Source organism: Oncorhynchus clarkii, chromosome 10 (genome assembly GCF_045791955.1).
Source record: "Oncorhynchus clarkii lewisi isolate Uvic-CL-2024 chromosome 10, UVic_Ocla_1.0, whole genome shotgun sequence".
Lineage (NCBI taxonomy): Eukaryota > Metazoa > Chordata > Actinopteri > Salmoniformes > Salmonidae > Oncorhynchus > Oncorhynchus clarkii.
The window spans coordinates 72,194,206-72,206,783 of record NC_092156.1 but is presented as its reverse complement, the minus strand read 5'-3'; the positions used below and the strand labels follow the sequence as shown (position 1 = coordinate 72,206,783).

The following is a 12,578-nucleotide window of genomic DNA, read 5'->3' as shown; positions in this document are numbered from 1 at the left end:
AAGACCCACCTCATTGGTTAATATTCCCTGTAGTAGAAACATCTGTTGGGTTGGTAGAATGTGGAAAGACCCACCTCATTGGTTAATATTCCCTGTAGTAGAAACATCTGTTGGGTTGGTAGAATGTGGAAAGACCCACCTCATTGGATAATAATTCCCTAGTAGAAACATCTGTTGGGTTGGTAGAATGTGGAAGTAGGTTTTAAATTCATACTTATTACAAATCTGCAGTTGTCTGACTATTATATTATTATTTAATGAAAGAAATGTAAAAATGCACTTTTTGTCTGGAAATAAAATAAACATTTATCTGCGTTAACCACTCCAGTCAACAGATGGCGATATGCGTTTTTCAGGCGATGCTATCAGAGTGACGTATAATGTAGTGGACGGGACGCTTCTTCAACAACATCTCGTCAGCCACCTCGTTAGCTTCCGAGCGGAAACGTTCAAGCTGTTCAGACTGCTTCGGTCTATATTTACCTCTGTATTTGGAACATAATTCTGTCTTTTAACTAGTTTCCCCATTTCATGTCATATTTCCGTTTAGTCAGGTAACGGTAGCTGGCTTGATAAATGAGCCTATCACTAGGCTAGTCGCTAACTAGCTAGGTTAGCTGGCTAACATCCCCGACCATGAGCTCAGCAAGCTACTGCCCTCCTGCTAAAAAAGAGGTCTGCTGGAAGGAGAAAGAAGGTATTTGGCTGAACGTTGTCGTGAAAGAGGAGAATGAAGAGGAGGATGTCACAGTAAACGAAGAAGTAGAGGGTGAGGCTGTTACACAGAAAGAAGAGGAAGAAAACCATTATACTTTTTTTGGAGTGAATGAAGGAGAGATAACTGTCATATTGAAGGAGGAGGAGAGGGAAGAAGAGGAGGAGACAGAAGATCTGAGTAACACCAGTAAGTCCTGTCTTGAAAATAGTTTTGAACTGATACGTGGTTTTAAAACGGCATTCTACTCTGGTTCTGAGCTTAAATGCCGTTTTTTAATGTAGGAATTGATAAAGCTACACTGTAAGATGTGAATACCATCAAGAAGCTGGCCAACAACAAAACTTTAACAATGGATTTGCACCCAAAATCACAACTTAAATGTCTCACGGAATGGACTTGCCTTCATTCAATACTGCAATTCCACGGTACTAAACTGGAGGCGATTTCCAGCCCGTCGTTGACTGCGGTCAAGTGAGCCGACAGTCGCAAAACGCGGTCAGGCCATCTGCTCTTCGGTTTCTTCCTGAATTTGCGTGCGCGAAAACACTTTACGGAATGGCGTTTTTTCAGGTAGGGAAACTGAGTTGAATGGACACTCATGCACAGGTAGTCGAGACGATGGCTACAAATCATTACAAGCAACCCGTTTGAAGCACACCTATTCAATCTTCCATAATAAAAATGATACCAAATTGTTTATTTAATTTTGGCGTTATCATAAAGTACTTTATCATTGCTAGAGTGTCAAGCGTAGGCTGGACTGGTGTAAACGCTACAACATACAATGACATTCTAGACCATTCTATAGGCCTCTCTGACTAAGAACACACAGAGACCTGCATTTTGTAGTGGCTTTAATAACACTTGTGAAAAGTGACTTCAGGTGATTGAGGGATCTAGTCTAGATTAAATGTCATAGGAAGTTTTATCATGTGGAGGTTTCATTCAGGTCTCTGTTTAATTAAATCATCTGTTTGTCTTTGTCAGGAGAGAGACCAGACTCTCCTTCTGACAGCAGGAAGAGTCCTTCAGGGAAACCAGACCCCGAGACGTCCAAACCAGCAGGACGACATCACTGCTCCCAGTGTGGAAAGAGTTTTACTCAGTTAGGGAGCCTGAGAACACATAAGAGAATACACACTGGAGAGAAGCCTTACCACTGTTCCCAATGTGGAATGTTGTTTACCCAGTTAGGGAGCCTGCAAACGCATGAGAGGGGACACACAGGGGAAAAGCTTTTCCAATGTTCCCATTGTGGAAAGAGTTTTGGCCATGTAGGAAACCTGAACAAGCATGAGAGGACACACACAGGTAAGAAGATGTACCGCTGCTCCCAGTGTGGAGAGAGATTTACCCGGTTAAGGTACCTGAAAGAGCATGAAAGAATACATACAAATACACAGGAGGAGAAGACATACCACTGCTCTCATTGTGGAAAGACATTTTCCCAGTCAGAAAACCTGAAAACACATGAGAGAATCGAGAGGCTGTGTTCTGACTTGTGTTTTTGACTGAGAATGTGTGTGTTTGTTTGGGCTGTCAGACTTGAGTCCACTTTGTGTAATGTTAGTGCACTATTTTTAATTGTGATTAATCCATTGTCTGAAAGGGTTAAAAACACACTGAAAACATCCAGAATACATACTATATACAGCTAAAATCTACAATGCCATGTAAACACAAGATGACATTGAGGTTAAATAAAGTGTGATTTATCAATGGAACATATTTTGACAGGTCCACTGTGTGTCTCTGTAGAGTCATAATATCCATAACAACTAGAGGTCAAACAGGGAGATGGTTCCATTCATTTTCCCCACAGGGCTGTGTTTTGTTTAGACTCACCCTGGTGTGATGTTTTGATAACCATGTAAACCTCTCTGGGACACAGTGACTGAGGACACAGTGTGTTGTGAATTTATTGTCATGATTTTAAAATGGTATAACTGCCTTTATTTTAGCTGGACCCCAGGAAGAGTAGCTGCTGCCTTGGCAGGAACTAATGGGGATCCATAATAAACCCCCAGGGAGAGTAGCTGCTGCCTTGGCAGGAACTAATGTGGATCCATAATAAACCCCAGGAAGAGTAGCTGCTGCCTTGGCAGGAACTAATGGGGATCTATAATAAACCCCAGGAAGAGTAGCTGCTGCCTTGGCAGGAACTAATGGGGATCCATAATAAACCCCAGGAAGAGCAGCTGCTGCCTTGACATGAACTAATGGGGATCCATAATAAACCCCAGGAAGAGTAGCTGCTGCCTTGGCAGGAACTAATGGGGATCCATAATAAACCCCAGGAAGAGCAGCTGCTGCCTTGACAGGAACTAATGGGGATCCATAATAAACCCCAGGAAGAGTAGCTGCTGCCTTGGCAGGAACTAATGGGGATCCATATTAAACCCCCAGGAAGAGTAGCTGCTGCCTTGGCAGGAACTAATGGGGATCCATAATAAACCCCAGGAAGAGCAGCTGCTGCCTTGGCAGGAACTAATGGGGATCCATAATAAACCCCAGGAAGAGTAGCTGCTACCTTGGCAGGAACTAATGGGGATCCATAATAAACCCCAGGAAGAGTAGCTGCTGCCTTGGCAGGAACTAATGGGGATCCATATTAAACCCCCAGGAAGAGTAGCTGCTGCCTTGTAAGGAACTAATGGGGATCCATAATAAACCCCAGGAAAAGCAGCTGCTGCCTTGGCAGGAACTAATGGGGATCCATAATAAACCCCAGGAAGAGCAGCTGCTGCCTTGGCAGGAACTAATGGGGATCCATAATAAACCCCAGGAAGAGTAGCTGCTGCCTTGGCAGGAACTAATGGGGATCCATATTAAACCCCAGGAAGAGTAGCTGCTGCCTTGGCAGGAACTAATGGGGATCCATAATAAACCCCAGGAAGAGTAGCTGCTGCCTTGGCAGGAACTAATGGGGATCCATAATAAACCCCAGGAAGAGTAGCTGCTGCCTTGGCAGGAACTAATGGGGATCCATATTAAACCCCAGGAAGAGTAGCTGCTGCCTTGGCAGGAACTAATGGGGATCCATAATAAACCCCAGGAAGAGTAGCTGCTGCCTTGGCAGGAACTAATGGGGATCCATAATAAATCCCAGGAAGAGCAGCTGCTGCCTTGGCAGGAACTAATGGGGATCCATAATAAACCCCAGGAAGAGCAGCTGCTGCCTTGGCAGGAACTAATGGTGATCCATATTAAACCCCAGGAAGAGCAGCTGCTGCCTTGGCAGGAACTAATGGGGATCCATAATAAATCCCAGGAAGAGCAGCTGCTGCCTTGGCAGGAACTAATGGGGATCCATAATAAACCCCAGGAAGAGCAGCTGCTGCCTTGGCAGGAACTAATGGTGATCCATATTAAACCCCAGGAAGAGTAGCTGCTGCCTTGACAGGAACTAATGGGGATCCATAATAAACCCCAGGAAGAGCAGCTGCTGCCTTGGCAGGAACTAATGGGGATCCATAATAAACCCCCAGGAAGAGTAGCTGCTACCTTGGCAGGAACTAATGGGGATCTATAATAAACCCCAGGAAGAGTAGCTGCTACCTTGGCAGGAACTAATGGGGATCCATAATAAACCCCAGGAAGAGCAGCTGCTGCCTTGACAGGAACTAATGGGGATCCATAATAAACCCCAGGAAGAGCAGCTGCTGCCTTGGCAGGAACTAATGGGGATCCATAATAAACCCCAGGAAGAGTAGCTGCTGCCTTGGCAGGAACTAATGGGGATCCATAATAAACCCCAGGAAGAGTAGCTGCTGCCTTGGCAGGAACTAATGGGGATCCATAATAAACCCCAGGAAGAGTAGCTGCTGCCTTGGCAGGAACTAATGGGGATCCATAATAAACCCCAGGAAGAGTAGCTGCTGCCTTGGCAGGAACTAATGGGGATCCATAATAAACCCCAGGAAGAGTAGCTGCTGCCTTGGCAGGAACTAATGGTGATCCATAATAAACCCCAGGAAGAGTAGCTGCTGCCTTGACAGGAACTAATGGGGATCCATATTAAACCCCCAGGAAGAGTAGCTGCTGCCTTGACAGGAACTAATGGGGATCCATAATAAACCCCAGGAAGAGTAGCTGCTGCCTTGGCAGGAACTAATGGGGATCCATAATAAACCCCAGGAAGAGTAGCTGCTGCCTTGGCAGGAACTAATGGGGATCCATAATAAACCCCAGGAAGAGTAGCTGCTGCCTTGGCAGGAACTAATGGGATGTCTCTCTCTACTCTCAGATTCGAAAATGCTAATTAGCATCAAAGTAGACAACATGCCTGCCTACAAATCCCTGCAAGCTCCTGCAAGTCATCTCTAGCCAACACATTTCACAGAACAGTTCACAGAATTGTCCATTGAAATAAATGTTGACAATTTAATCATTGCTACATTAAGGCCTGATTGGTGGAGTGCTGCAGAGATGGTTGTCCTTCTGGAAGGTTCTCCCGTCTCCACAGAGGAAATCTGGAGCTCTGTCAGAGTGAACATCGGGTTCTTGTTCACCTCCTTGACCAAGGCCCTTCTCCCCCGATGTCTCAGTTTGGCCGGGCGGCCAGCTCTAGAAAGAGTATTGGTGGTTCCAAACTTCTTCACATTGATCACAGCTATAAGATTTCTCTCCTGTGTGAATTCTCATGTGTACTTTTAGTGATTCTGATCTTAAGTAACTCTTCCCACAATCAAAACAGTGGTGAGATTTCTCTCCTGTGTGTACTCGCTGGTGTATTTTAAGTTCTGATGAAGATTTGCAACCTTTCCCACAGTCTGAGAAGCAATGAGATTTATTCCCTGTGGGTCTCTGCTGCTGTTTCTTGAGGTGATGTGATCTGGAGAGACTCTTCTCTGCCTCGTTAGCATCATGATGTTGATGCTCCCCAGAGGTTCCACGATAGTCACGTCTCTCTCCTGTGTGAACAAGTCAGACAGATGGTTAAAGGCCCACAACAGCAGAAATCCACTGTAAAAGGTGATGCCAACAGCGTAGCCATGATGTTGTACAACAATTGACGTCTGTAATGAATGTTAAAATTACTTGACAATTGCCTTGGAAAGGCACACACCTTATATAGACAGGTGTGTGCCTTTCAAAATAATGTCTAATATATTGAATTTACCCCAGGTGGACTCCAATCAAGTTGTAGAAACATCTCTAGGATGATTAATGGGATCAGGATGCACCTGATCTCAATTTGGAGTCTCATAGCAAAGGGTCTGAATACTTAAGTAAATACATTTGCAAAAATGTCTAAAAAAAACAGTTTTTGGTTTGTTATTATGGGGTTTTGTGTTTAGGTTGATGAGGGGAAAAACATATTCAATTTTATAATGACGCTGTAACGTAACTAAATGTGGAATAAGTGAAGGGGTCTGAATACTTAATGAATACACTGTATACCACTGGAAGAGGTTTCTATCATTGGCAGTTTTGTACACAGTCAGGTGATACGTGGTATAGAAAGTCCAATCTTAGGAGAGAACATGGGAGGCACTATACTGTGTGTCTGCAGGTGTCTATCTGGTCAAAACCACTGATACAGGTGCCCCTCCACCCTCTGGTGGGATGGATCATGTCTACAGAGAAACCTACATTCAAATACTTAGATTTGTGAAATTATTAGATATTACTTGTTTGATATTACTGCACTGTCGGAGCTAGAAACACAAGCATTTTGCTACACCTGCAATAACATTTGCTAAACACGTGTATGTGACCAATAAAATGTGATTTTGATTTGAAATAAACGTCCTATTTATCAAAGGTGTTTTTGGCTGGAGTCAAAATGACTCCAAAGGATTTTAATGTGTTAAAAGTCCTTATTGATACAGAAACACTAAACCAGGATTTAGATGTATTAAGAACAAGTTGATTTACAAAGTCATGAAACATTGGATGAATTGAATAAACCACATTTTGGCTGTGATAAAAGATATGCCTCTGGTCAAAATGATCCATGTCAGAACTATGGTTCAATGTAAATATGTAGTGGGTCTAAAGTTTGTTTTAAATTATCACTCATTAAACACGAATCAATCAACACATGCTTCTCTTTGAACGACTTAATATGATAATCAACTTTAATGAAATAAATGAAAAATAAACTTTTGGTTCCTCAACTGCGTTGCCACTCCAGTCAGCAGATGGCGATGTGCGTCTTTTAGGTTCAGGCGACGCTGCCAGTGTGACGTATAATCTAGTGGACGGGACGCTCCTTCAACAACAACAGTTAGACACCTCGGTAGCTTTCTAGCAAACATAGCTACAACATTCACTCTCTTTACACTGTTTTGGTGTATATTAGTCGCTGTGTATTAAACACACTTCTGTCGTATGTACGTGTTGGCCCATTTAATTATATATTTACGTTGTTTATCAGCTAGCTGGTTTGCTAAATTAGCTTAGAACTAGGCTAGTTGCTAATGCTAGCTAGCGAACATCTCCGACCATGAGTTCATTAAGTTACTCTCCTCCTGCTAAAGAAGAAGAGGTCTTCTGGACGGAGAAAGAAGCTCTCCTGAAAGAGGAGGAGGAAGAGAAGGATGTTTCAATACAAAAACAAGTAGAGGGTGAGGCTGTTACCGTGAAAGAAGAAGAGAAAGACGTTTCAGTGAAAGAAAAGGAAGACTCGTTCAGAGTGAAAGAGGAGGAGGATGTTACAGTAAAAGAAGAGGAGGCGGAGAGAGAGAGGGATGCAGTTTTTGGAGTAAAAGAGGGGGAGGGGGAGATGACTGTCACATCGAAAAGGGAAGAGGAGGACGAAGAGGAGGAAACTGGATATCTGGGCCCGGTTTCCCCAACGCATCTTAAGGTATCCTATGGTTCTGACGGTGAATTTAGCCGTAAGATGGTTTTGAGAAACCGGGCCGTGATTAACACTAGTAAGTACTGTCTTAAAAACAGAGGCACAAACTCTGCAGTTGTTGAACTGATGTGTGGTGTTAAAGGGGAAATATGTAATTGCTACATTTATATTATATATAGCCATTGATTCTTGAAGAATATAACACATACCTCATGAGCTTAGTTCAACTGTTGTACCCCATCAGAACCCCAAATAAGATTTTTTTACGCCAATGTTTAGAAACAATGTAAATCAACACTGTTTAGCCTCAACATGGTTAAAACTATCATGTTGATTTCATGGATGGTCAGTCCTTGCATCCGTAGGTCTGTCTATGAATTTGAGAGTAGTTACATTTCTCCAGACCCATCCATCATCTTATTACCAAAACAGTGGTGGAATGACATCCCTGTTATTGTTTGAACTGCAGATTGGTTGATCGATTGATTTGGCTTTTTTAAAGGGACAACCTAGCATTTAAACAGCAACAAAATGCCTGCCCTGAGACTTGGTTTGGTAAACAGTTGAGGGATGGGGGCTGGATAAATGTAACCACTCTGGGGGCTGGATAAATGTAACCACTCTCACATTCAATTCATTTCCCTCGTGCGCCTATTTTAGCAAACACAGAAAGGGGCCTATATTGGTGACCAAAGGTTGTCTGGCACACTGCTTAGGGGTTCAGCAACTATAATAACTTATTTCTAGCAGACAATCATCGATGTTACGACTAATGTGAAAACATGACAAAATATGACTATTGTTGCTCACTTGACTGTCTCAAGACAATTGTCAAATAATTTTAACATTCATTACAGACGTCAATTGTTGTACAACATCATGGCTACGCTGTTGGCATCACCTTTTACAGTGGATTTCTGCTGTTGTGGGCCTTTAACCATCTGTCTGACTTGTTGTTCACACAGGAGAGAGATGTGACTATCGTGGATCCTCTGGGGAGCCTCAACAACATCATGAAGCTGACGAGGCAGGGAAGAGTCCCTCCCGATCAGAACACCTCAAGAAACACCAGTGGAGACCAACAGGGAAGAAATCGCACTGCTGCTCTAACTGTGGGAAGAGTTACTTAAGATCAAATTCACTAAAAGTACACATGAGAATTCACACTGGAGAGAAACCTTACAGCTGTGATCAATGTGGAAAGAGTTTTACTACATCTAGCCATCGGATTGTACACCAGAGAACACACACAGGAGACAAATCTTATAGCTGTGATCAATGTGGGAAGAGTTTTACTCAGTCAAGCAGCCTGTTGTCTCACCAGAGAACACACACAGGAGAGAAACCTTACAGCTGTTATCAATGTGGGAAGAATTTTACTCAGTCAAGCAACCTGGTATCACACCAGAGAACACACACAGGAGAGAAACCTTATAGTTGTGAACAATGTGGGAAGAATTTTACAACATCCAGCCATCTGATTATACACCAGAGAACACACACAGGAGAGAAGCCTTATAGCTGTGAACAATGTGGGAAGAATTTTACTACATCTAGTCATCTGATTGTACACCAGAGAACACACCCAGGAGAGAAACCTCATAGCTGTGAACAATGTGGGAAGAATTATACTACATCTAGCCATCTGATTGTACACCAGAGAACACACACAGGAGAGAAACCTCATAGCTGTGGTCAATGTGACAAGAGATACTCTGATAAAAGATCTCTGATCAAACATCAGAAAATACATTAATGATGGAGTTGTTTCATGATATCAATGAATTAATGTCACAATGTAGAATGTTTAAACATTGTAGAAGGAGTATTTTAATGATGTCACAATGTAGAATGTTTAAACATTGTAGTAGGAGTATTTTAATGATGTCACAATGTAGAATGTTTAAACATTGTAGTAGGAGTATTTTAATGATGTCACAGTGTAGAATGTTTAAACATTGTAGAAGGAGTATTTTAATGATGTCACAATGTATAATGTTTAAACATTGTAGTAGGAGTATTTTAATGTCACAGTGTAGAATGTTTAAACATTGTAGAAGGAGTATTTTAATGATGTCACAGTGTAGAATGTTTTAACATTGTAGAAGGAGTATTTTAATAATGTCACAATGTAGAATGTTTTCACATTGTAGTAGGAGTATTTTAATGATGTCACAATGTAGAAGGTTTTAACATTGTAGTAGGAGTATTTTAATGATGTCACAATGTAGAATGTTTAAACATTGTAGAAGGAGTATTTTAATGATGTCACAATGTATAATGTTTTAACATTGTAGTAGGAGTATTTTAATAATGTCACAATGTAGAATGTTTTTACATTGTAGTAGGGGTATTTTAATGATGTCACAATGTAGAATGTTTTAACATTGTAGATGGAGTATTTTAATGATGTCACAATGTAGAATGTTTTAACATTATAGAAGGAGTATTTTAATGATGTCACAATGTAGAATGTTTAAACATTGTAGAAGGAGTATTTTAATGATGTCACAATGTAGAATGTTTTAACATTGTGGTAGGAGTATTTTAATGATGTCACAATGTAGAATGTTTAAACATTGTAGAAGGAGTATTTTAATGATGTCACAATGTAGAACTCTAAATGTTTGCCCCCTGTTCAATTGATTATAGCATTATATGGATATTAGCCTCAGGGGGAAAATCCAGGCTCTGAATTGAAAGAGTGCTATTTATATGATATAACAGAAAGTGACTAACACAAAAAGAGCTGTATTACACTTACAGCATTGGTGACCCACTTGAATCAAAATGTAGCTAGATGTTTTCTACAAGTTGTCCTCTAACCAGTGATGTACACATTATTCCCAGATTCCATGTGGTTTTTGAGCTGTTAGTTTTAACAGGACAACCTCATCTCCACACTCTCACACAAATGATTTCAACATGATATCGATGAGGGATGAAAAATAAGTGTTGCGTTCCTTTGTTTAACGACCTCTAAATGTAAATGCATCTCTCCAAAATGTAGCTGACTGTCTTCTGCAGGTTGTCCTCTAACCAGGGAGGTAAAATATATCTCCCATTTCCATGTGTTTTTAGTTGTGTTAGTTTCAACAGCATCAACAACCTGATTTGTCCTCTAACCAGGGAGGTAAAATATATCTCCCATTTCCATGTGTTTTTAGTTGTGTTAGTTTCAACAGCACCAACAACCTGATTTGTCCTCTAACCAGGGAGGTAAAATATATCTCCCATTTCCATGTGTTTTTAGTTGTGTTAGTTTCAACAGCACCAACAACCTGATTTCCCCCCTAATTGATATCAGTGATTTATTGCTACTTGTCAGAACAACAGTGTTTCTGGTGCTGGTGCATTTTAAAAGGTGCTTGTTTCAGTAATATGATTATTGTTGCAGATGTTTGTGCAGATGGTACATTTTATGTTTAGGTTTTCAGTATCACAAATGGTTTCTGCATATTGGTTATTAATTTGGACACATTAAAGCTGTGTTTTGACATTGGGCTGTACCACCAAGCTAAATGTCATTGAAAAGACGTTGAAAAGAAGACGATACCCAACGTCCAATATACGTTTGGTTTTAGTTGAAGGTTGTAAATATTTATTTTCGGGTTGTTGTTAATAACGACTTGAAAACAACTTAATTTCAATGTTCTTGCAGTTTAGACACATTGACTGTTGTGGAAAATATTGAATCAACTATTTCACCAAACCAGAACCTGTGAATTCAACTAGACTTTATTACAAACAGTAACAAAGCTGAACAATTCCATGGAAGAACTGACTCTTCATTCTTAGTACTTGGCTTTTATACAGTCTGATCCTTACATAACATTCTAACCACTAGGCTACCCTGCTGCCCCAATACTACACTAAACACATGTAATATAGCCTATACAGTCTGATCCTTACATAACATTCTAACCACTAGGCTACCCTGCTGCCCCAATAATACACTAAACACATGTAATATAGCCTATACAGTCTGATCCTTACATAACATTCTAACCACTACCCTGCTGCCCCAATAATACACTATATACATGTAATATAGCCTATACAGTCTGATCCTTATATAACATTCTAACCACTACCCTGCTGCCCCAATAATACACTATATACATGTAATATAGCCTATACAGTCTGATCCTTACAAAACATTGTCACTCCACTTTATGAATCTAGTTGTCTTGCTTAGTTTCCATTCTCTTATTGGCTCAGACATTGGGGCATAGATTCTATTGGTGGCGACATGCACACTCCTACTGGGGCCTATAACTGATTATCTAATGTTCCTGTCCACAGGTCTTCACAAGATCAGACTGATGTTGTCTATGTGATTAACCCATGTGTGTGTCCAGTATCCTGCACAAGATCAGACTGATGTTGTCTATGTGATTAACCCATGTGTGTGTCCAGTATCCTTCACCAGATCAGATATGGTTCAGACCGAGACACAAGTTCAGACCGATGTTGTCTGTGTGATTAACCCATGTGTGTGTCCAGTAGCCTTCACAAGATCAGACTGATGTTGTCTATGTGATTAACCCATGTGTGTGTCCAGTATCCTTCACCAGATCAGACTGATGTTGTCTGTGTGATTAACACATGTGTGTGTCCAGTAGTCTTCACAAGTTCAGACCGAGACACAAGATCAGACCGATGTTGTCTATGTGATTAACCCATGTGTGTGTCCAGTATCCTTCACCAGATCAGACTGATGTTGTCTGTGTGATTAACACATGTGTGTGTCCAGTAGTCTTCACAAGTTCAGACCGAGACACAAGATCAGACCGATGTTGTCTATGTGATTAACCCATGTGTGTGTCCAGTATCCTTCACCAGATCAGACTGATGTTGTCTGTGTGATTAACACATGTGTGTGTCCAGTAGCCTTCACAAGTTCAGACTGATGTTGTCTGTGTGTGATTAACCCATGTGTGTGTCCAGTATCCTTCACATGATCAGACTGATGTTGTCTGTGTGATTAACCCATGTGTGTGTCCAGTAGCCTTCACCAGATCAGACCGATGTTGTCTGTGTGATTAACCC

At 41.3% G+C, this 12,578-nt stretch overlaps 1 protein-coding gene across 2 annotated transcripts; it reads left to right on the top strand.

The window, feature by feature from the left end:
- Positions 1–486: 486 nt before the first annotated feature.
- On the top strand, positions 487–9,337 carry LOC139419126 (zinc finger protein 436-like). 2 transcript variants are annotated; one of them, XM_071169077.1, is made up of 3 exons: positions 487–904; positions 1,706–2,029; positions 8,492–9,337. In XM_071169077.1, the coding sequence occupies exons 1-3, from the start codon at positions 637–639 to the stop codon at positions 9,280–9,282; spliced, it is 1,383 nt and encodes a 460-aa protein (XP_071025178.1). In that variant the 5' UTR covers positions 487–636; the 3' UTR covers positions 9,283–9,337. The 2 variants fall into 2 exon arrangements, with proteins under 2 accessions (XP_071025178.1, XP_071025179.1); XM_071169078.1 differs by lacking the exons at positions 487–904; positions 1,706–2,029 and adding an exon at positions 6,958–7,602.
- Positions 9,338–12,578: the final 3,241 nt, after the last annotated feature.

What these genes read in the sequence shown, in the direction of transcription:
- LOC139419126 (XM_071169077.1), top strand. Translation starts at nt 637, where the DNA reads ATGAGCTCAGCAAGCTACTGCCCTCCTGCTAAAAAAGAGGTCTGCTGG. An exon ending in AGAAGATCTGAGTAACACCA is followed by an intron (nt 905 to 1,705) that starts GTAAGTCCTGTC and finishes TGTCTTTGTCAG; the next exon opens with GAGAGAGACCAGACTCTCCT. An exon ending in GCATGAGAGGACACACACAG is followed by an intron (nt 2,030 to 8,491) that starts GTAAGAAGATGT and finishes TTGTTCACACAG; the next exon opens with GAGAGAGATGTGACTATCGT.